Source organism: Mus caroli, unplaced genomic scaffold (assembly GCF_978045245.1).
Source record: "Mus caroli unplaced genomic scaffold, Mus_caroli_1 scaffold_4, whole genome shotgun sequence".
NCBI classification, from domain to species: Eukaryota; Metazoa; Chordata; class Mammalia; order Rodentia; family Muridae; genus Mus; species Mus caroli.
This window is the reverse complement of record NW_028227259.1, coordinates 32,955,217-32,979,853: the sequence shown is the minus strand read 5'-3', so window position 1 is coordinate 32,979,853 and position 24,637 is coordinate 32,955,217. Positions and strand designations below refer to the sequence as shown.

The following is a 24,637-nucleotide window of genomic DNA, read 5'->3' as shown; positions in this document are numbered from 1 at the left end:
GGCCAAAGAAGAGCCATTTATATATATCTGTGGGTATACCATAAGACAACAGGCTATTGGCATATGAGGTGGAGAAGCCCAGATAGTGGAGCTCGGGCAGGGACCAGGGCTCACACTAAATCTCTGATTTTACTCTCTCAGGAGAAGCATTCAGAAGCTTCTAGAATCTGCACCGTGTTCCTGGACTGGAATAAGAACCCCAAGGCATAGTGAGGGTGCAGACCCATTTACAAATTCCATGCAGGGTTTTAACAGAGCCCATTTGAGACCCACTAAACTAAAGGTCTCAGTAGCAGTGGGAGGTAGGATGACAGAGATGGTACAGACTTTCAGTCACATGTGACTGGTTGGAAGGAGCCAGTCAGGGGAGTCACCAAGATTCTCATTTCACAAGGGAAACTGAGTCTGCGGGGTGTGTCATGGCAGGTCCAATGTCACGTGGAGAGGTAGCAATCGCTGAGGCGGGTTGGAGCCGGTCTCACATGGAAGCGAGCCACAGGCAGGCTGCCTGGCTGCTGGCAGGCCCGATGTGTGAGTTTCTCAAATGGCTTTGACTTTTGAGTCCATTAGTGATTAATTCAGAGCTCCATTTCGAGCTGGCTGATCCATATTTGGAGGAGGAGGACATTCTGTGGCAGCCGAGATGCAGCCATGATTCATCTGTGGACAGCTGGTCCCTGCGGCCGTCTGGGAAAGCACAGAATCTGGGCAGGGCCCCGGCCAGCACTCTTGCCCAGCCTGGGAATGGAGGCACAAGGGCTCTCTCCTTGGGGGGGGGGCGGGTATAGTACAACTCAAATTATCCATTTTAGGGTTCAGTCATCATCTCTTGTGTCTTCCCAGTTGTACAACCTTGGGCACACTAGGTAAACTCGCCAAGCCTCAGTTTACCCATCCACAAAGTGGTTACTTACACAACAGGGACTATTGGGAAGATGCTAGGAGGAACATGTCTGACTGAGTATGCAGAGCACACTGTGTGGTCAGGCATGGTGAGAACTGCAGGTCTTCCCAGTCTCCCTTCTCTGGGCTTCTGGGCAAGAACTCTGGTGTCTGCAGCTCACACTTTAATGTCCACAGCCAGGTGACTTTGGGCAGGCCATCTACCTCCTTCATGTTTTTTCTCTTGTAAAGGAATGGCCCCTGCCTTGGTGGGTCCTTGTTACGAAATGGACAGAGAGTGGTCTAGCACTTTGTGGGCAGAGACAGGCAGATCTCTCTGAGTTCAAGGCAAACTTGGTCTACATTCTTTCATGATAACCAGGGCTACATAGTAAAACACTGAAAAAAAAAAGTAAGAGAGAGGGGGTGAGAGGGAGATGGAGAGGGAAAGAGAAAGGAAGAGGGAGAGACTGCAGCAATTCTAACAACGAGAATCACAAAATGCTCCTTTGCCCATGACTGCCTGCCCTTGTCCCTTTGAAGTCAGTAGAGATGGAGCCTCTAGTAGGAATGGCTTTTCTTTCTTTGATCTGAGGTGACCCTTCCCATCCCAACACTTTCTAGAATTCTCTCCTAACCTCCCCACACATCTGCTGTTTGTTTGGTTCCCTCTTAATACTAACACGGAACCTCCAGGGACAGTTCAGGGCCTCTTACTAGACTGACAGGGCCATGCTTGGCTCTCTCCATGCAGCTCCAAGCCCTGGTCCACCTCCCGTTCTCCGGGCCCTCCCAAGTCAGCACAGAGCGATTGGAAAGAGACCGCCTTCCATTGGACGGCCAGCAATGGAACCCGTGTCTATAGTTTCTGCTCACATGTTTGGTAGAGGAGGGAAAGGATTCATATGGGTTTGTCTGCCTCAGCATCCCAGGAGGACAAAGGCAGCATCCTCAGCTGCAGCCCTGGGAGGTGATGGAGGATGGACAGACACCTCAGAGGCTGTGGCTTCTAAACACCAACCATCCCTGCCCAGGCTGAGGTGCCCACGTGGGGGTTGGAGCTGCTGCTGCTGGCCTTCTGGAAGGACAAACTCAGCTAAGAGCTGTGCTGACATTGTGAGCACAGGGGAGACGAACCTTGACTGTTCTCTCGTGGCCTCTAAATTGTGCTGGGGCTTCTTTTGGGCTCAAGCCCATTTGGAAGGTTGGAAGCAAGCAAGCTGGCGGCAGGTGCTGAGTCCAGCCTCCCAGAGCGCACAGCTGGGACACTGTGGACAAACAGAACCTTAGCTTGTTTTTCCTCCACTTGTCCACGGCTGAGACACTCAGGATGCTTTCCTCATCAGTGAGCTGTGACAAGATGACTGTCTAAAATGGGAGCAGAAGATGGCCCTGCATTCTCTGTCATTGGGCACTTGGCATGGGTTCCTCCTCCACCCCGGACTCTAGTCAGAGAACCACCCCTGAATTCTTCACTTAGTCACATGGCACTGAATCCCACTGACTAGAATTCATCTGAGTTTATCTGGTGGGCTGTCAGTGGAGGGACTGTGAGCTGTTCACTCCAGAATGTGAATTAAATTGCTTGCTCCCGGCACTCAGCTGAGATTAGATGCTAGAGAAAGGCAAAATAGAGAGGGAGTAGAGGAAAGGTGGATAATGTTGAAAACCCAAGGAGGATGATAAAAGAGGCTGGCGGGCAGGGAGATGACTTAGCAAGTAAGGTGTCTGCTACAAAGCCTGGAAGGCTGAGTTAGAAAACCGGGCACGCATGGTAGGAAGAATCAGCTCCTGAAAGTTGTCTTTGACATCCACGAGCACACAACGGCATGTCCTCGTGTTGGGGGCATGTGCTTATGCATGCGTGCTCACTCACGTTCACACATACACGCATGCGCACACACTAAATAGAAATGCAATGATAAGGAAGAGGCTGGAAAGAAGGCCTGAGTGAGTTGAGTGGGCTCCCTCCATTATCACCTAGCTTGAAGTAGCAGAAAGTACCATGTGCCTGATGCACAGGAGAACAAACCAGAGGAGACAGGGACTCTGGTCTATCCAGATATAAATATGAACATGCTTTTAAACATATTATAGTTACACCCTAGCATACACACAAGCATGCACATACACATTCATCTACACACTTCCTTTCACTTACACTGAGCTTGTACCACAAGAGAGGTAATGGTGGCATTTTATCCAAATGAAGCCAAGGCTCAAAAGCATTAACCAAGTTGCCCACGCTCACACAGCGTTGCCGGGTCTGCTGTCTGCCCTCACCTCCAGTCACTGGCCAGTAGTCCCAAGAGCCTGATGGTGGATAGAGCCTGCTGTCCAGGATAGTGTGAGAAGAACAGAAGCTACAGGGTCATCTCCTCTCGGCCTGGGGTAGAGTTCCTTCCTATTGTTTGGTCAATGATTATACAGCCATGCAACCCCGTGTCTGTCATTTGCAAAGTTCCCAGAACACATACAGATGGAAGAGGACAAGGTAAGGGCAAGAGGTAGACCGCTCAGGGCTTTAGTCTGCAGGGACCATTTGCTGCCAGCTGTCTGGCTTGGCTGTCAGGTTTACCAGCTGTCAGGATATGAATTTGGAACCTGGCTCCTGTGTTCACCGAGTGACCTCTTTTCTCCATGCTGAGGATGGAAATATCTAGATGTCCAACCTAGATGTCTCCATCTGTACCAGAGGGGCTGGAAGGAGCCATGACAGAGTTCCTAACAGCCCTAAAATTCCAGAATGAACCCTGTGGAGTGTGGTCCATGTGACGCAACATAATATAGTCACTCACTTTCCCCCACAGCAGTTTTAGAACCCCACATTGACCATTTGAGGATAGAGGGGTGTTTCCCGCTCAGTCTATCCTTAGTGGGTTCTCTTAATGAGACATCCCCACACTCATGATCGTGGGGCTCCATGGCCCCTTTCATTCCCATGTGACCGCCATGCCTCTCTTCCTCTTTCTTAGCATCCACGACACCTTCCTGAAGCTCTGCCCCTCGGGCAAGCACTATAAGGAGGCCACACTGACCATGGACCAGGTCAGCTCCCTTCCTGCTCTGAGGGTGAGTCTGGAATGGGGAGAGGGTGAGGTTGTAATAGTGGTAGAGTGAAGTGGGCCTTCCATGTTGAGGGTTAAAGAATATCAGCTGATGCCCTCAGTCTCAGGGGTTCATTCATCAGGGCATGGACTTCACTACCTCTTACTCATGTCTATCTGGTGCTATCAGACCTGGGCAGACAGGTATACTGACCACTGCCCTCTCTCAGGTGAGGACAACCCAGCCAGGGATATGAGAGTCACCCCAGCTGGAATCTCTCACTGGCCCTGTTAATGGGCCTCCTGCTCCCATGCCTGCCAGGAACTTCTGAGCCTTATCTCATGATTCAACCTTTGGGCTTCACCATACTCCACTTCTCACTGATCCCAGAGACCCTTGCACCATCTCATCCCTTCTGCTGCTCTTTGTACCCCAACTGGGGTGAGTAGAAATATGTGGATACCCACACAGGGCCACAGGGGCCATCCTTCAGGCCATCTGCCCAGCCTTCAACCCACCCTGTATTTTACTTACACCACTTCAGGAGACTAGGGTTCTTATGGAGGGTCTGGGAGTTTTCATGGATTCTTCTAGGAGAAGTGAAGTGTGGATCCTGAAGACTGTCCCCTAGCCTGCCTTTGTGCATTCCTGTGTGTCTGCGATCCCAGGTGTTTAAAAGGAAGAAAAGCACCCTGATTTCAGCTCTTCTAGTAATTCCTCATCCATCCATCCATCCATCCATCCATCCATCCATCCATCCATCCATCCATCCATCCATCCCCCTTTCCATCCATCCATCTGTCTATCTGTTCATCTGTCCACCCATCCTTCCATCAATGCTGTCCACCTCCCCAAGCCAGGGGCTTCCTCAGACATACCCAACCTACAGCCTGATGGGTCATGAGTGGCCATCAATAGCTTTGAATGAAATTCCTCACAAAACCCTAAGGGCTCACAAAAACCTTTTCCTGAACCAGTATGAATTTTCCTTTTTGTTTTAATTTTGAGTTTAATATTTTGGGATCTGTGTGGCTCGTGAGAATAAGGTTTGTAGATGACATCGTCTGCACACACTTGCTGTGGCTGAATCCTACACTCTATGTTCCCAGAACAGACAGACAGGTGTGTGCATGTACATATACACACTCTGCTCTTGTGGTAAGACCTCAGTTTCTTCCTATGTAAAATGTGGGGCACAGTGGGGTAACTTGGAGGCTCCCATCTCCCAGCAGCCTGCACCATTCAGCGCGGTCCCATGCCTCTCTGATGCCACTATCTTAGTTAGGAAAAGACCCTGATCTCCCCCAGGGCAGCCTGGCCAGGCCCAGGGGCACACAAGAAAAGGACTCTCCCATACTCAGAGGTTTTAATTAAAACATGTCCATGGTTTGTGAGAGGCAGTGTTGGGCAGACAATCACAACCCTCAGACTTCCTTATTCGGACCTCTGTAGAAGAGTGATCTGGATTGTCATTATTCAGTGAGGGCACACCTTCCCTTCTGTCTGGGACAGGACAGGCTCTAAGGGTCAGGCTGCCTCAGAGATGAGGCCCAGGGACTGGGAGGAAGAACTGGCCACTGAGTGAAGGTTTTTTTTTTTTTTTTTTTTAAATCATTCAGCCAGTGCTACATGGTCTCCACTAAGTAGCATTCCAGGCCCTCAGGTGTAGAGCAAGGTGGGAAACCAACATGAAAGGATTGAAATACAAGAATGGAGAAGGTCAAAGAGTGAGAAAGTGTGGGCAGATGTGGAGCTGTCCAAGGACTGTGTACATTTTCAACAATACAAGAAGATATTTTCTACACAAGGAGTGAGCTCCCCGCTACCCAAAAGGACCAAGCAGGGCATGCCAGGAGGCCCTTGGCAGGCATATTCTGGCATATACTTGGTACCAAAGGGAGACTGGACTACATAATCCCTCGGATCCGTAGTTCTGGCTCTGGGGTGGGTCTTGTTCTCTTTGGGATCACATGCCACAGTGTGTCCCAGACTCTCTACTCCAAAGCTGAAGTTTATTTTGAGCAGAGACTACAGATACGGACCTTCAATTTTTCCAAGTAAGGACATTTTAAAAATTATGTCTCCCATAATCACCATCAATTCACTGTTAAAATTGTAAATTTTAGCCAGGCCTGATAATGCATGCTGTAATCTCATCACTTGGAAGCTGGAAGCTGGAAGCAGGGGAATGGTGGGGGGTTCAAGGCCAGGCTGGACTACATGAAAGCCTATCTCAAAACAACCAAAAATAAATTAATTAAACACACACACATTCACATACACACACACAGAGACACACACATTCACATACACAGAGTGAGAGACATACAGACACGCACACACATACAGATGACACACACTCATACACACCTTTAGTCTTTATCTCTCGTTATTATCAGTTGTCATCAGCCATGTTGCTGGCCTCAGGCCGGACCTAAGGCTACACTTGTGTCCTTTCCAGCCTCTGCCCAATCTGGGACAAGCAGAACCTTGCAGCCCAGGAATGGGAGCCTTGTGATTCACTGCCCAGACCTTTTCTGAGACAGGCTTGGAGAAGGGGGCCTCAGGGAACTTTAGGGACAGGTATGGCTTAGTTAGGGCACTTGGATAATCTCTGAATAATGAAGTTTGGTTTTCTTACTTTGTGTTTCGTCATGAAAAAAAAAAAAAAAAAAAAAAAGCAGGCCTGTGCTTTGGAGAGCAAGGCATGAGAAGGTTCCGGGTGGCAGAAATAACCGGAAAAGTCTGTGGACAAAGGCGCCTACGGGTTGGGACACTGTGCCCCTTTTCCATGTGGGGTTGGTGCTCTGTTTGTCTGCTGTATTTGATGTCTTTAAAAGTCAATTAGCTCAGTGTTTCTCTTCCTGTAAATAACCATCTCGCTTTCTGTAAACACTGTGAGTGTGCCACGGAGTGACTCGGGTTTCTGGTTTCCTGGCCCCATGTCTCTGTGTCACCTGGGATGAGGCTGGCAACGCCTGAGAGAAAATAGAGTGGTCTCAAGGAAAAGGGTGGGGCAAAGGCCTGCCCCCTAGCCAGCCTGTCTCCAGCCTCTCTCTGCCCATTCCCACCCCCAACTACAAGGTGACCTTTAGATTGTTCTGCTGGAACCTCAGCCCTAGACTTCCTCTTAGAGGGGTTTAGCCCCCATGACATCCCTCTCTGCCCCACCCACCCACCCCTGCCTCTTAACTTCCCAGTGTAGTGATGGAATAATTTTAAGTAAAGGAAAATCTGGTGTTAGATAGTCAGGTTTTGGCTATTTTTAATAAAGATGCTTACAGCAGGCGACTTTACTGAGAAATGAACTTGATTTAGTTCAATTGATTTAGTTCAATCTTGGAAGCTGTAGGCTGCAATGAGGGGCTTCCCCCATGGCTGTGCACATCACAGCAGGGTCACGAGAATAACTCTCTTTCCCTCTCCTTTTTTAAAGCCACTAGAATTCACTCACAAGAGCCCCACTCGAGTGAGTTTATCTGACCCAGCCACTTCCCAAAAGCCTCACTTCTGTGCACTGCAGTAAAATGGAGTTTCTACCCATTAACATAAAGCTTTGGGGGATTAGACTCCTTCAGTGAGCAGAGATGGGGGACCATTGTATCCAGACCATTAGCAAGAGTTTCTGCAGGATGGTTGTATGCCCCGTTCCAAGCTGAGCTGTGAAGTCAGATGTGCAGAGTTTTCCTCTCTGCACTTTCCTTGTTACTGTTTTTCTGGATATAATAATTGTTTTTGTTTAGTTTTCTTTGTACATATCATTAACTCACCACCGGGGCTCCACCAGTTGTCTAAATCTCTGAGAGTGTTCAGAAGGGTGGGTTTTCTGCACGTTTCATTTTCCTAGGCAGTTTTTCTTGGCCCTTATGATTGCTGTAGTCGGGACAGGGTTGCACATTGAACCCAGAATGTGCGAGCATCTCAGGTAACATCACCTCGTGGTCCTTTCAGAGTCTTCCCGCATCTCACTGGAGTTGTGTGCTTCTCCCTTGGCTCCCCTGGCCTTGGTGGGACACATCCTTTAGTGGCTTGCTGATAAGGAATCCTGGGAGGTAAGTGTTTGGACCCCTCATACGTCTGAAATCATCCTCCTTTTCCCTTCACACTCGACTGAGCATTTCGATGAAATTGGATTATAGATTGGAAACCGTTTATCTTCAGGATTTGAAAAGTATTACTTGACTGCATTTTTAGCTTTTACTGTTGTTAATGAGAAATCCAAAGCCTTTCTGTTTCCTCATTGTGGTGTGTTCATCCTTTTGCTGTTATTTCTTCATTAATGTTCACTTTCTTCCCGAAAACGTTGTCTCTCTCATTCATTGGCATCCTGGTGTTGGGGTTACAGGCACACACAGCCATGCCTGGCTTTTTAACACAGGAGCTGGGGGTTCAATTTCAGGCAGACATGCTTGCAGTACAAAAGACCCTTACCCACTAAACCATCTCTGAGCCCTCACCTGGTTTGTCTTTCATTGATCTGGGAGTTACCCATAGGTATGGGCTAGCTGTCCAGCAAGCTCCAGGGATCTGCCTGTCTCCATCTCCCCAGAGCTGGGATTACAAAGCACATGCCACCATGTCTGGCTTCTGAGACTCAAACTCAATCGCTCACGCTTGCTCTGCAGACACTTGCCGGCTCAGCCAGCTCTCCAGCCCTCATCTCTTCTTTCTAGGCTTCTTCGACTTCTATCTTTCTACTACAATGAGCTTTTCAGTCTTCCTCTTAAGCATCTGACTTCCAGGAGCGCACCTGTGTTCTCCACCTCTCTCGTAGTCACAGCCTCCTGCTTCTCGCGCATGCACATCTTCTCTGATCTTCCTTTGAAGAACTTTGCTGCCGAGAGTCCTTGCCTTTCATGCCAAAGGCCTTCCTTGGATATCTGGTAATTATTTGCTCATAATGAAGAGTGTGAAAGGTTGCCAAAAATACTGTTTCAAAGCTTGAGCCCGTGGGTGGTGTCTGTCTACTGGAGTGCCAATGGAGAGTGAGCTGAGGGGGTACTTTTTTTTTTTTTTTGAGGATTCCCTAGAAGCACTGGAGTGTTCTGTGAGCCAGCATCCCAGAGCCAAGTTGAGAAACAGACTGCATGGGTCTGAGTTTAACATTCACTTATTTGTTCAGTTCTCAGTCTTTAGTGGTGTCTGGTGTCCCCCAGAAAGGTGCTAATTGCCTCTCACAAGAGAAAAGCTTCCCTATCTTTGGTAAGACTGGAGACAAGGCAGTCCCTCAGCATTCAGTGTAAAGGCTCCCGAATTCTAAACACTCTGAAACCCTTGCCAGCAGCCCTCCATGTAAGCTGCCCCTATTCTCAGCACTAAGAGAGTGTGCAGACCCAGAGCCCATAGAGAGCCGGCCATTGTCACCGTTCCGATTGTGGGCTCAGTCCTGATTTCTGACTCTCTAGCATTCACTCACAATCCATCCATCCTCTTCCCTGCAGGTGTGCCTGTTGACTGCTGTTCCCTGCTGGTGTTCTGGGTTTACTTGTATCTCCAAGAGATCCTTTTATTTCCACTGCAGTGAGCGCCAGAGGGTGTGAGGCTAGGTGCAAGTGTTCATTGCTCCTGGGTAAAACAAAATATCACAAACACCAACCCTACTGTCACCCCGGCATCTCCCACACATGGCAGCTGTCTCGCCGACTTCTGTCTCCTCCTCTTGACTCTGCACCTGCCGAATGCCCCACTTCGGTGTCCTTAGAGTCCCCTGCCCGTATGGTTCTTATTCCCACACTCACACCAGATACCCTGCAGGCTACTGGGACCCTCCTTTATGCTCAGGCGGGTGCTGCCCAAGGCCCCTACAGAATGTTGCTGTCCTGTCCTCTGCTTTTCACTGTCAGAGAGGGGGAACCATGGATGAGAGACTAGTGTGTGTGTGTGTGTGTGTGTGTGTGTGTGTGTGTGTGTGTGTGTAATGCCCGGTACAGAGGAGTACACATATAGTCCTTTCACCTCCTACAAGCCGGTTATTACCACCAGTGGCTGACTGTGCACTGTGGGCAACCTCCAGCTTTACAGAGCCTCTCGTTGGGGAGCTCCGAGCAGAGAATGGGGTCATAAACCACCCCATCTTTGCAGAGCTCAGATTCTAGATCTTAGTGCCCAACTGGTGCCCCAGTAGTCTTATAACTGCTCTTGTGGGTGTGGCTCATCCTAGACAGCTCTAGACAGACACAACTTAGACAGACATTCTCCAAAGGTGTTCTTTCTCACTCCTTGGGAGGCCAAGGGAAAGGTTTTCTGGGGGCTGGGCGTGTCTCAGGGCAACATACCCTGCCCATCAGGCCAGGGAAGCTTCTTAATATGTCCTAGGTCTAGGCTGGGGCATTGACTGGATACCCAGGGAACCTGCACATAGACTTTTCTAGTGCACCCTGCCCGGCTGGATGTCTACCCCAAGATAGGCTAGGATCCTCAGCCTAGGGGAAAGTCTGCAAGTGGAAGCCTCATTCAGTCCTGCTGAGTCCCGAACCAGAAGGGGCCTGTGGGTCCGTGGTTTCCTTTTCCATGGGAGATGGCACAGGTATGAATGATTTCATCAGTCCTCTGGGGAAACTTGGGTGGGAGGGAGACTGTGCCTGGACGCCGAGGGTCTCCCTGACCATTTAGCAATCGATGTGCTCACAACTATCTCACGGCTGCCACTGCGCTTGCACAGATGAAGAAGCCGAGGTTGGCAGATAAGAGGGGACACACAGGATGGCAGCCCCCATCTCCCTTCCCAAGTTGAAGCTATAGCTACTCTCTCTCTTCAGAACTCCTCCACACCCTGAGGGAACACATTATTAGGGGGTCCCTAGATGAAGAGCTGACAGAACGTCCTATCACCCAAGACAACCTCTCAAGTGCCACTGAGTGAACTCAGCAGCAGCAGGAGGGGACAGCTGGGCCCGGGATTAATCCTCAGTCTGTATTTAGGCCACTGTCCTGAGCCCCCGTCATCCTCAGCTATTTTTCCTGGCATGCTATAAAAAAAAAAAAACAGCAAAGGATTTTCTGGGTGCAACAATCCCAGCACTTAGCCACCTAGGCCTGCCCGCTGCCCTGGCTTGGGTTGTTTCACAGTCTGCCTTGTTTGAATCTCACTCTGTGAAAGACTTGGGTGCCTCCTTCTCCTATAGACAAGGAAACTGAGTAGTCAGGTAGTCGGATGCCATCCAGCCCCCTCCCCTCACTTGCTTTCCTTTGTCTCCTACAGAAGATGGCATCAAAGTGAGTGTGTACACATGTGCGTTGAGAGCAGAAAGCATGGGAAAGCTATTGGCCTGGGCAATAGCTGACACACTCTGTAGGATGCAGTCTAGTGCAGAAGGTCACACTCGTGTGACTCTGTGTTGGTGGGGCTGCTATGTAGATCTCTGTATGATGGCTGGGCTCCTCCTGCCCTTAGCACCTTGTTTCTCTGGCTCCTAGGGCAGGTCTGGGAATTGTCTGATTTTCAAGTCCCCAGACTGGGCTCCACCCCTAGTACCCAGACTCCTGAGTGGGACAAATGTTCCACTGAGAAAGACAGAGAGAACAAAGAGCCCTCTGGGCTCCCAGGCTCCCCCTGAAGCCCCACTCCAGGGGCCTGGGGTCACTTGGGGTTTTTCACACATCCAAAACAAGCAGCTGGATTTATCTCAGAGATAAATAAATACTAGGGGTCGACCAGAGACCCATTGCCTCTCCAGATGGAACCCGCAAGCTCAGTTCTCTGCTCCCTCAAGGGCTGCAAGGCACTGGGCCACTAGGCAGAGCTCAGGCCTGCTGGCTGCTCTAGCCCAGCCCCCAACAGTCGACCTGAGCTGTGCCCAACAGGGCTAGCACACCCACCACCCCATTTCTACAAGGTAACTTCGAGATGGAAGTGGTACCCTCCTTTGCAGCTGGGAAGATCAAAGGGTTTGAGCAGCTCATCAGTGGGAAGGAAGACTGGAGTCAGCAGTCCCAGCCATCCAAGTCTTGCTCCCCAAGGCCCCGCCCCGGCCCCAGTGGGAGGGTCCCGGCTCCCTGATGTCGGAGCTAGGAGGGCAATTTGGCAGCTGGCTCACTCCCTGCATTTTCAAGCATCATTAGATCTTTTTTCTGACAACTTCATCAGTTAGCAGGGCTTGGAATTGGCAAAAATCCTTATTTAGACATTCAGCCAAAGAATTAAGGGGTTTGTTTCGGAAAAAGCTCAGTACTGTGGGAGGCCGTCTCTGTTCTGGGCTGAGCAGCCGCAGAGGGATGGGGTCTGACGCCCCGGCTTGGCCTTGACACAGGCTCTCTGCAGTTTTGGGTATTTCACTGGTTCCCAGGCCTCAGTTTCTTCATCTTTTAAGTGGATTCACTTTCACCGGATAGCCAGAAAAACTTGGGAAGGGTGAAAGAAAGGGCCGGGTTCTAGTGTCAGCCTTTCTCAGCTGGGTTTCCTCCGCTGGAGATAGGAGATACCAAGGGACACTGTTCCCTCCCTTCCTGGAGAGAGTTTGGTGTCCTATAGCCAGCGAGTGGCCCCAAGAAGAGGGTAATGGATAGAAGCTCCCACAACCCATCTGATGCAATTGCGCAGTCTGTCTTTCCCCCCTCCTGGGGCTGGGCTGGAGAGGTAAATGCCTCAACTGCACAGAGCTGGGCCTTTTCTGGTCTCCTCGAATGTTACATTTTATTCTAGCGTCACTCCACCCCGGGGAATAATTCTCTGCTTCTGTCTCCAGAGAGGGGTAAATTGGTGTTTGGAGTCACTAAGGGACCTGCCCACAGTTACCCAGCTAGAATCCAGCAAAGACCAGAATTCAAATCAGAGTGTGTGGTCAGGGTCTAACCATCCTTGCCTTTTCCCAATTAGCAAGCACTTCCTGAAGGTTTTTCCCAGCCATGCCCTTAACTGATTCCATCATGATTCATGATTGCTCCGTTTCCAAGGGCAGAACAGATTCTCTATGCTGTGAGGCCCTACGAGGCAATTGGTGTTATGGGGGAAAATGGCTTCTGGACAAAGCACTGGAAGCCATGTATCTTCTCTGTAGGTTCATGGAAGGACCCTGTGACATTGCATATACCACTGTGTTTGCTGACCCTCCCCTCCCCACCCCGTGAGAGGTTTTTGAGTTAGGTTGGCATAAGCACTACTAGAAAGGCTGGAGGAATGGGAGGCTTCTCGGAGGAAGGGTTGTCCCAGGTATCTAAGGTGGCAGGGGCATCCTGTGACCAGGCTAAGACAAGTATAGTTCTTGTGTGTGTGTGTGTGTGTTGCCTGTGTGTATATGTGTACTGCCTATGTGTGTATGTATGTATGTGTGTATGTATATGTGTATGTATGCGTATGTATATGTGTGTATGTGTATGTATGTGTGTATGTATATGTGTATATGTGTATGTATGTGTATATGTATATGTGTGTTGCCTGTGTGTATATGTATATTGCCTCTGTGTGTGTGTGTATGTATGTATGTATGTATATATGTATGTATGTGTGTGTGTATATGTATGTATGTGTGTGTATCAGTGTATGTGTGTGTTCTGTCTATGCAAAGTCTCCTTCCTGTGTGAAGATGACATACAGTTGAAACTCTCTTTACTGTAAGACTTGGGCCCACTGTAAGTCTTCCCAGAAGTACTGAGGGAAAAAGCAGCTAAGGGCCTAAGGAGGGAACCTCTGGGCCTGGAGACTTGCTTGTCCAGCACTCCAGGCCTTATCCTGCCCTCAGAGTACAAGACAAATAAGCCCCCTTCAGCTTTTCAAGAGTGCTGGTCCCCAGGGCCTTCTCAAACCGATGGCTGGAGGCTATTCCCCTCATGTCTTTACTGATAACTTCATTTGTACCCCCAGAGACCTCAGACTGGTTTAAAAATAGAAAAAATAAACAACTTTGTTCCTCATGCAGCCCCCTTTCCCCTCAGGCTTCCTAACGAGCTGCTGGCTGGGCCTGCCAGGGCCCTGTTCCCAGGGTTTTTGACCCTCTGCCTGTTGCCACCTCCATGGGGACTAGACGCCCTGCAGCACTGAAGGGCTTCCCGGGGGCCTGAGTGTGATGTGAGAGGGAGGGACCATACCACCTGCCTTGTGCTATTATTGATCACATGTCCCTACACAGAGGGAGGGATGGGCTCAGCTATGAAGGGACCTTCTGGGGGTTTCTCCCATTTTTGGCTCTGACCTCAGCCTCTTTCAGAAGGCCCATAGCCCTCTGTTAAATACTGGCACTGCCTGAGATTTGCCAAGAACTCAGGCTTGCCATTTTGTATTCTGACCCTTTAACTGGCAGCCTGTGTCACACCTCAGTTTGCTCTGTCTGAAAACCAGATCAAATGGTAACATCTCATCCCACCTCAGAGGGATTCATCCTGACTGGATGAGAGGTGTTCCAGGAAAGGGAACGGGATTTGGGGGTCAGTGGTTTTAGAGGAATAGCCGGAGAGGGAAGGCATGACCACAGCGTAGGGGGCCATTTCCCATTTTACACAAAATTACTGGAGAGAAGTAGGTGTCCCCAAAAAGTCACAAGGAAGGACTCAAAATTACAGTATTCTGCCAGAAGACAGGCTTGGGCCCATAACCATATGATTTGCCTGATGTCCTGCAGGGAGCAGGCTCCAGGCTCCAGGCTCCAGGCGCCAGGGGCCAGGGGCCAGGGACCAGGAGGGCAGGTGCCTTACAGCTGGCCTGGCAGTTGGAGCTGAGACGTGGGGCAAAGGTGATCTCAGATAGTCCTGCACTCTGAGCCCAGCTAGGTTCTGGGAGAGAGGGCAGCCTTTTCCTTACTCTGCCTGAGAGCAAGTGCCTGAGGTAGGTGGTAGCTCATCTATGCTGATCAGAGGATGAATAGAGTACCTGTGACTGTGATACAGCTCCTCGGGTGGCAGAGAACTTTCCCATCAGACATGTCCACCTTCTCTCTGGAGGTGGCTAAAGGGTTCTACTTCACACTGTCCCCAACTGCTGTCCACAGAGCCTTTGTCCTGCCCCATAACTCCCATGAACCGATGCCCACAGGGGCAGCCAGAGAAACCGCTGGCAATCAGCTGTGGGGGCGTGGACTGGCTTCCTCTCTAGAAAGCAGAGCTCTGCCCCACAAACTGCCCTGGCCTCTTCTTTCCCAGGCAAACGGGACAGGAAGAACCGCCCAGGCTCAGGCCAGCAGATGATATGGTCCATACTTCTTTCTTGAGTTGCCTTGTCTTTGCAAAGGGCCCTGAGTACCAGGAGCCATGGGAAAATGAAGAGAGACTGTGTCTTCCTGGGGGGGCATTGTGAGGAGTAGATTAGCAAAGGCCCAGGAAAGGTCCCCGGAGCACTGTGGAAAACCACACCAGAACTGCTAACTGGTCCAAATGCCCTGAGATACAAATGACAGAAGTGGGTCATGTTTCAATGACCTTCCCTTGTCACCAAACTCTTCTCAGCAGGACTCCAGTTCTGGCTGCCACACTTACAATGCTACCAGAAATTTCAGGGTCCAAAGCTTCAAGCCTAGCAGTTCTAACAAGCCAGGCTTGCCTGCCCTGCCTCAATATTCCAATGAAAGACACAAATAATAGTGAAAATCAGGGAGAGGAGACTTGTTCAATGCAGCCACATTAGGAATCAGAACAAGCAAGCTCTTAAGACTCAAGCTTAAACAGAGCAAGAAGCAGGCTGGTCAAAACATGGGGCTGACCATGCTTGCTTCAGCTCCTTTTCTTCTGCAAGACGGTTGGATAAGTTGTCAAAACTGTCAAATCTCCATCTAAAAGATAAGCTACCCTCTGTCTGGCACCAGGCCTTAGACCCCAACCCCTACCCCAGCATGAGGCCTGTCTTACTTAGGGTTTTACTGCTGTGAACAGACACCATGACCAAAGCAACTCTTATAAGGACAACATTTAATCAGGGCTGGTTTACAGGTTCACACCCATAGTGACATACCTACTCCAACAGGACCATACCTTCTATAGTGCCACTCCCATCTAATAGGGCCGAGCATATACAAACCATCAGAAGGCCTTTGGGAGAAATTCTAATTTATTAGATTCTATTCTTTTGATGGCATGATAGCCAAAGGGAGGAAGCCAAGTATCTCTTCAAAGTACCTTTGTTCCTGCCAGGACAGTTACAACAGAGGGGCCACCAGCATCTTCCTGGGTCTGGAGGTCAGCCCTGCCTGAGCAGGGCCTTTGCTTATGAACAAACAAAACCATATAGAACCACTGGGGAGGAAGTGGGCTTGCTTACCCAGCCCTCATCCTTCTCAGCGCACTTGTTGTTTTCTGGTTTGCTTTTTATTTATTGTTAAGAGTGTCTGTAAAACAGTTTTTTAAAAAGCCATTCGTTGGCATCCATTGCTACAACCTAACATCTCCATTTTTAAACATTCTCTCTTGTTGTCTTTGCCCTGGCCTAGCTTAATTTCACAACATGGTAGATGTACCTAGACACAATTTTATTTTGCGTTTTTTTCCTCCCCATTAGGCATAAATGCTTTTTTCATGTTGCTGAATAGCTGACGTGATTGTGGTCTGATGGCTGCATAATTGCATTGGGTTCTAATTGACCAGACAAGCCCTTTCTCCATGGCCGAGCAGTAGCACTCTTTCCAGGGGTTAGTTATTTCTCTGCTACTATAAATAACATCACAGTAAACATCCTTATGTGTTATTTTCTTCATTTTGGGGGGCATTATTTTCTGAGTCTAGACATCCAGTTTCTCCTTGGAGGCAGTGAATAGCCAGGGCAGTCCACTCCAGAGATTAGAACAAAGTAGCCATTAAAATGAAAATTGCATCGGCTGTGTAGCATCATGGGAAAACATTTGTGCCTTGCAGGGAGTAGCACGAGATGAAAAACTGGGGTGTTTAAATAGTCTCAAATCAAATCAACGTGAAAAGATAGAACTCTATAGCATGCTGCTAGAGACTTGTCCTTCAAGTGGCTATCACTGCAAAAGGTCACTCTGCACGTGGGCTGTCGATCCCTAGCTCTGTATTTGCAGTCTCTGACCCATTTTCTCCATGCTTTCGTGAGGACACAGTGAACAAGAACATCCTCAGGTGTGCTGTGCTAACAGGACCCCAGCACTGGGCTGGAATCCACAACTTTAACACGTTTACAGTGTAACCTACATCCCCCACCTAAGCCTGCTATGCCACTGTCTAGCTAGTCCTGATCTAGAGGAAAAGATTCAGGAACCGTATGTTTGTATGTGACAGATTAGCTCAACTGCCCACTGTACCCAATGCTGGCACCCACTGGACACTTGCCACTTCTTCCCTGGTCCTCCATGAGATGGTGCCAGGACTTGTTTTGAGGCTCAGCTTGACACCTCCACGCACCTTCCAGAACATGCTGGGAAAGATGGGTCAGAGATTTTCATGTTCAAGACAATTGCTCATAGCTACTGCCGGGGTTGTGGTAAAGCAATGGTGGGATCTCTGAGTCGGGCAGGGCCTAGCATGTAAACCTTTAAAAAGGTACACCTTCTTTTCCTTGTTTTTCTTGGGCCAACAGGAGAATGGAGATGGCAAAGTACCCAGAGGTCTGAGCCAACAGCAGGTGTCAATTAACACCTGGATAGAGATGCCTCGTGGCTGCCTGGGCCCTTAGTGTGCAGACTGTTTTCTGTTAACTCAACACAGGCTGGAATTATCTGAGAAGGGGGACTCTCACGTGAGAAAAATGTCCTTGAAAGCTTGGCCTGTACTCAGGCCTACGAAACATTTTATTAATTAGCGATTGATTTGGCAGGACCACCCCCTGGGCAGGTGGCCCTGGAGTGTATAAAGAAGCAAACGGAGCAAGCCATGGGGAGCAAGCCAGTAAGCAGCGCCCCTCCATGACCTCTGCATCAGCTCCTGCCCCTGGGTTTCTGACTTCCCTGAAAGACTGGTGCTGTATAATGAAAATAAACCCTCCCTACCACCAAGTTGCTTTTGGTCGTGGCATTTAATTGCAGCAATAGAAAACTAAAGACACCAATGATCAAGACCAGCTTGGTGGGAGTAGGATAGTGACCCCAGGATAAGGATAAAAAAGGATAAAAAGTTGGGGCTTCAGATGTTGTACTGAAAAGTCCTTTCTTAGATTCATACCTCATGGTGTTTAGAGAGCCATAGAACATGAGGCAAAGTGGAGAGAGAGCTGGTGTGGCAGCAAACACCTATGATCGCAGCACTTGGGAAGTGCAGGCAAGGTCATAAGACTCTCAAGAACATCTGAGGCTCAAGACCTGCAAGGATTCGTGAGACTCTGTCTCCAAAACACACACACACACACACACACACACACACACACACAGACACAATCAAAAGTGAAATCAAACGCAAATAAATACAGGCATCTGGAAGGGCTATTTTCCATTGAGGACTAGGGAACAATCTGAATTTTACTTTTTTTTTTTAATTTGAGTTTTATTTTGGGGCAAGGCTCACTCTGCAGGCCAGGCTAACCTCCAACTTATGAAAGTTCTCCTGCATCCATCTTCCCGGGGTGGAGGTTATCGGCACGGGCCACCTTGGCTAGCACACTTCCATTTTTCTTTGTTGACTTACAGAGAGGGCAGAATAGATATTGTGATACAGACACCGACATCTTACAGAGTTGGCGGTGACATGGCTCCCAAGATGCCCTGGGTCAGGTGACTTCAGTGAGCTGCAAAGCAGCGCTGCCCGCATCTGGATGCTCTGAGAGGTACCTAGACTAGCTCTGCTACTGACAGCAGACCAACAATTCCCCGGGCAGCAAAAGGCCTGTTCTGGAAACTTCCCAAGGGTCCTCCATCCAGGCTGGCCTCAGGCAGCTGGCTTCCTCCTAGTATTTAGACTCCTGCTTGTGAACTGCAGGTGCAGAGTGCACCGTAAATGACTTTTATATTGGCTACCCTGGGCTTTGTTTGTATTTTCTCCAGAAACTCTTAGAAACTGTCATTAAGCTCTCAGCCTGTGCCCTAGGAACTGTCCTCATTCAACTCACCATGCAACAGCAACAGTGCTAACACAGAGACGCCATCTCTGCACCCAGAGTCGCAACCTGCTCTGGACAGGACCAGCAGAGACATGGAGTTTGTGGCTGTGAACCACTCTCCTCACTTTGTGGAGTACATGGCCTGGCTTCCTCCTCGCCTTTCCTGTGTCTCTCTGGGGAGGGGGCATAAGGACCAGGGGCTCTTGCCTCTCCTGTTCTTTCTGCATCCACTTTACATTAATCCAAACAAACACTTGTCCTCTTAGCAGAGATTCACAAACATTGCCTTGGCTAGCCCTGTAGTAACCACTAACCCAGAAAGCCGGGGAGCGGTCGGGTGGCTCCAGAGCAGGCTTGCATCCATTCGACCCTCCCTTCCTCTCTCTGTCTTTTCCATCTGGCCTCCCTGCTCTGCCTCACACCCTCCTCTTAAGCAGTAGCTGCTGTTCCCAGGCAGGCCCTCCGAGCAGAAGGCTGTCTCACCCGCAGAGCCCACCCTCCTAGGACCAGCAGCTTCACAATGTGGGTGGTAATTGTGTCCCCATGAGACGAAATGGCAAAGATACAGCATTGAACTGCATAGCCTTTCCCACAAGCCCAGCACTTTACTGGGGGCTCCAGGCAGAAGAGTCTTCATCAGAAATGCATTTATTTACTGAATGTGGCAAACATTGCAAAGAAAGGAGGAGGGATGGCAGCTGGAGGGTCTGTTTGCAGGAGAGACAGTCTGTCGGAGGTGTAAGGAGCCATGGGGAGCAGGATACCTGTGTGATTAAACACAGTGCCTTTGTAAGGCCCAACAGTAGCCGCATAGAAGGGGGAAAAGGAAGTTTGGTGGTGGGCTGAAGCTGAGTTTTCAGATGGGTGTCTGTCCTGTGCAGGGTGACTTTCCCATGCCTGTAGCTCTGTACGTCCTTGCTGGATGAAAGGTCCTGGTAGGGACAGGAACCACCAGTGGAGACAGCCCAAGGACATCCTAACTCTTGCCTGCTGTTTCTTGGTGTTTTGACGGTCACCGAGGACTTCTGTATTGTCTGACCATTGGCCACACAGAGACTCAGAAGGACCACTGTACTTAAGGAACTGGGATTCCTGTTAAAGCTCCCCTTAGGCCCGCAACAAGTGCGTACCTCCACTGCAACTGCTGAGTGAAACAGTGCACAGGCAGGTTTGAAACCAGGAGCTGCATCCTGGCATCCTGGCGTGGGAAACAGGCTTGGTGGGAGCGTAAAACCGCACACTTCTCTACTGTGGCAGGTCGAACATGATACTGATGGCAGGCTGGCCAAGTGGGCTGGGCTGATAACACTATAGAACGTTTATCAGTGGCCTGTGTACCAGATAACACATATGGTCTCATTCAAACAGCATAAAAACCTATGAACAAAGTTCTTAGTCTGCCCCTTTTATAGATGGGGAAATGGAGAGGCCCTGTGGTCTACCCAAAGTCACAGAGCTTGTTTTTGCTGTTTTCATTATACTGAGTCTTAAATATTATTTAATACGTCCAGAACCTCTTCTTGGTTCACTGTGTCCCAAGCCTTCCACAGCATAAGGCCCAAGTCCTGGATGGCCTCGGAAGAATCAGGCCCCTTTAGCTCTTCCTTAGGAAAGGTCTAGGGCAGGAAGATCTTCTGGAAGGTTCCTCAGGGAAGCATTAGATAGCTATGGGCCTGGAATCTAGGCAGAGACTGGTCTGCTGGAGCTGAGCCAGGTGCAGGCCTTGTGAACCCACAGTTGTTTAATAATATTTAATGTTTTTACTGCCTAGCTTGCCTATTTGTTCCATCAGTGATCTGCCTCCAGCTGCCGGCAGGACACATCCCCAGCTTGTCCCTGCCAGCCCATCTGTCACCAGAAGACAGCCTCCATAGGACCTTTAAGAAGGGCGAACTTTTGAGGCAGAGATTAGTGGGGTAACCCCCCTCCCCCCAGGGCCTGGCCACAGAAGAAGAGTGTCCACCTGCCTAAGCTTCAACCTAGGAGTTCTCGCCCCAACCCTCCTCTGTCCCTCGTTCCCACCCCTCCATCCCTCTTCACCCTCATGTTTCAGCTCCCATCCCCTGAAATGGGCATGCAGGGTCACGCAGAACAGTCAGGGCCTCCGAGGGCCTTCAGGGTCCCAGGTCAGCCCTGTTACTGTTCTCTTCTCTCTAGCTCTGCTTGTCCTGTGGAAAGCAGGGAACTGGGAGAAGCCTGAAGCAAGAGAGAGCCCTAGGCCTCACTCTGTGGTCTCTTCTCTTCTCCACAGTGTCTCCAGAGATCTGCCTCCATCTCTTCATCCCTCCACTGGCCTCAGTCCTTCCCTGATCTGCTTCTTCCTGGTCCTCCCTTCCAGGCTGTTTGTCTGTCCTCCCTCTCAGCACATACTCTACTGTCCTGGCTCGAGCCATCATGCTTTGCTGTGTGCTGCAGTCCTGGCTCGTCGGCCATTGCCCTGTACAGTTTCAATTACCCACAGCCAACTGTGGCCTACCAAGGGTAATGTTTCTGTGGTCTGCAAAGAAACAGCTCCTTTTATTTATTTATTTTTTAAATTTTATGTCTGTGTGTCTGTCTGTGTCCATGAGTACAATTATCCTCAGAGGCCGAAGGTGTTGGATCCCCCATGTCAGTAGAGTTACGGGCACTTGCGAGTGCTGGGAACCAAACTCAGATCCTCTGCAAGAGCAGCACATGCTCTCAATCCTTGAGCCATCTCCCCAGGCAGCAGAAATCAATGGTTCTTACGTTTCGAAGAGTATGCGTTTCCGAGTACCCTGATGGAATCTTGCTTTCCAGCTGGAGACACAACCCTTGCCTACATCCAGAGAATCCACACTGTGTGCTCCCCTCCTACTGAACACCCAGGAGTTACCTCGGTTGTCTGAGCAACTTCGAGGTATCACGGAGCTTGTGCAAGGCTTCAGGTCTATCTTAACTTTCCACTTCCCCTGAGGATAAAGGGGGCTGCGGTGTCTGGTTTAGACTTTTCTCTCACGTTTTGCATTTCTGGAGAGACATCTCTAAGTGCAGGGGGCCTCATGGAAAAGGCAGATATAGCTTCCCTGTCGTGGTGGGACACCCCCCCTCCCCCCAGGATCTAGTTCGGGGACTCACACACACACTTGCTACAAGGACTTGAGTTCAGATTATGAGCTTTGCAACTTTATATCCACAGATAAAGCGGTATTTTCACCAGTACTGACCTGTCTTCTGAACCCCTGACAGCTGGCATTCTCAGCATGGGATTCTGAGTAATGCCCTGGGACCCTCATGTCCTGTGTTTAGGAACATGATTTTTGAGAAATCTTTTTGGATTTACTTAAATATCCAAAGGTCTTAAAAAGTCTGTACAAAAACCGCCCGCAAGGTTCTTTAAGGCTACGGCAGACAGTCAGGGGCCAGTTCTCCCTGTGAGCCCTGCTTTCTTTACCATCACACAGAGTGCTAATGTCTGCCTTGCCACTGTCTGCATACAGCAGGCGCTCATTTGTGTTGGGTTTGGGAAACTGACCCTGTGGTTCTGACCTAACACTGCCACCTTCTGGTGAAACTGCTCTGGTGCCAAAGGGCTGTTCCGGGTTCAGATGAGGAAGCAGGGTTTCCTGCTGGGCACACAGGAGAGGAACCTCACACAGAAGGGTCTACCCAGCTCTTCTGCTTTCAAGGAGCACAGAGCTCCATTGACCTGTGGCCCCCGTGCCACTGCTCCTGCCACCAAGCTCTTCCGTTCCTCTGGGGCAGCTACTTCCCAGGGAGCAGACAGCTCAGAAGTTGTGTGGGAGGGTTCCAGCATTCGCTGGCCTGTAGACACCCCTCCCCCCATAGCTCGCCCTCCTCAACAGGTGAAGGATCTTGTAAAGACTTATTTTTAGTTATCCTTTTCCTTTTTCCTATACATAACTTCCACATAAGCACCGTTTTCACTGAAAAGCCCACAACTTTTGATATGCCTTTATTTTCACTTAGCTCAAAATATGTTCTCATTTGCTGTGGGTTTTTGAGTTGTTTTCTCCATTGTTGATTTCTAATTAGTTAGTAATGATAAAATAACATAGTTTGTATGATTTAAGCCCTCTTAAATTCAGTGACTTGCTTTTTAACTCAAAATCTGGTCTATTTTGCTCAATGTTCCAAATATACTTGAAAAAAAAAATGTTTATTTGCTGTGATAGGTAAACCTTTCTAGAAAATACTGATTACATCCTGTTGGTTGATAGTCTTACAGTCCTTATGACTTTGGGGACAGTTTACCTGTTCTACTACTGGCAGAGAAATGTTGACATTTCCACCTGGAATCGTGGATTGTCTCTTCAAAAGACTCTTCTGTCCTCTCATTTCTGGTCTCTTCACTCCTTTGTGTAGATCCGCGTTTCTTTCCGGTATTTTCCTTGTGCTTATTCTGGGTTACTTCCTGGGATGCTTTTTCCAGCTCCAGTCGGCTGCTATAAAGTTCTCTCAGCTTTGTTTGTTGGGGGGGGAAACAACTCTCGTGCCTGGAGGACATCTTTGCTAGGTATAGAATATAGCAGGATGAGAACTTTATTTCGTCCTCTAGAAAATTAAACAATGGTTTTCTTGTCATCTGATCTGCTTACACAGGAAATCTGGTGTCATTTTATTTTTGTTCCTGTTTAGGTCCTCCTTTTATCTCTGGAAAAAAGTTGGGGCTTTTGTTGTTGTTTTGTTTTTATTTTATTTTGTTTTGATATGTGTGATTACAGTTTACAAATCATTTCTTTTCTAATGCTTGTTTGCTTTGAGACAGGGACTCACTTTGTTGCCAGGCTGGTGTGAAACTCCTGAGCTCAGGCAATCAATCTCCTGCTTTATTCTTCCGAGTAGATGGATTTATAGTGTGTACCTCTGAGCCCAGCTTCCTCTACCTTCTAAAACATAGGTAGTGTGGCTACAGATGTTATTTTACTGTCAGTGCCTGCCCTGTCATTTGAGTCACTGTGGACCCTGTTTCTGTTACATTATTTTTCTGCTAGTGTGACTCCCATCCAATGGCATTTTTTTACATGGCTTTTTTTTTTTTTTTTTTTTTTTTTGGTTGGAGACAGGGTTTCTCTGTGTAACCCTGGCTGTCCTGGAACTCACTCTGTAGACCAGGCTAGCCTCGAACTCAGAAATCCATCTGCCTCTGCCTCCCAGGTCCTGGGATTAAAGGCATGCACTACCACTGCCCGGCTCTGTTCACACATTCTTGAGTTTTGTTTCCAAACGTGGTTTGTTACTGCAACCGTTTCTCATGGGATTTAGAAGGTGGGCTCTGTTTTCTGCTTTCAGTCCACTTTCCCTGATGTCAGTATTTTACAGAATCATGTCATACCAATCAAAACTAGGAAATTTGGAGTTTGGGAGATAGTTCTGTCAGCAAAGTGTTTGCTGCTGGAACCTGAGTTCAATGCCCAGAGTCCACATAAAAAAACAAAACAAAAGAGCCAGGCGCTCACCTGGGCAGCATGTATGCTAAAATTGGAATGATACAGAGATCAGCATACAGCCCCTGGGCAAATGGTGACACAGAGATATGTGAAGCAGGGCATATTAATTTGTAATCCCAGGGCTGGAAAGGCAGAGACAGGCAGATCCCTGGAGTCCTAGCCTAAAGTCACAGCTGCTTAGCTTGGCATAGCCCAGGCTAGTGAGAGACCCTGTCTCAGACAGACAAGATTGATAGCACATGGGAGGAACAATTGAGGCTGCCCTCTGACCTTCACAGACTGGCACATGCATGTGTGAACAGTCTGCACCTGCAAACACAGGAGCACACACCCACACCCTGCTGTCACCCCTCAGTAGTTAGCCTTTGTA

At 49.1% G+C, this 24,637-nt stretch overlaps 1 protein-coding gene and 1 non-coding gene across 3 annotated transcripts in view; both read left to right on the top strand.

The window, feature by feature from the left end:
* Positions 1-24,637, top strand: part of Cib4 (calcium and integrin binding family member 4) — a 61,839-nt gene that overhangs the window by 6,489 nt on the left and 30,713 nt on the right. For both annotated transcript variants that reach the window (XM_085836172.1, XM_021163698.2), the window contains exon 3: positions 3,858-3,954. In XM_085836172.1, the coding sequence (XP_085692298.1) occupies positions 3,922-3,954 (33 nt within the window). In that variant the 5' untranslated portion in view covers positions 3,858-3,921. The remainder of the gene's footprint in view (positions 1-3,857; positions 3,955-24,637) is intronic.
* LOC115031166 (U6 spliceosomal RNA) lies at positions 24,269-24,375 on the top strand. Its single transcript, XR_003836787.1, has one exon. It is a non-coding gene; the product is annotated as a U6 spliceosomal RNA (small nuclear RNA).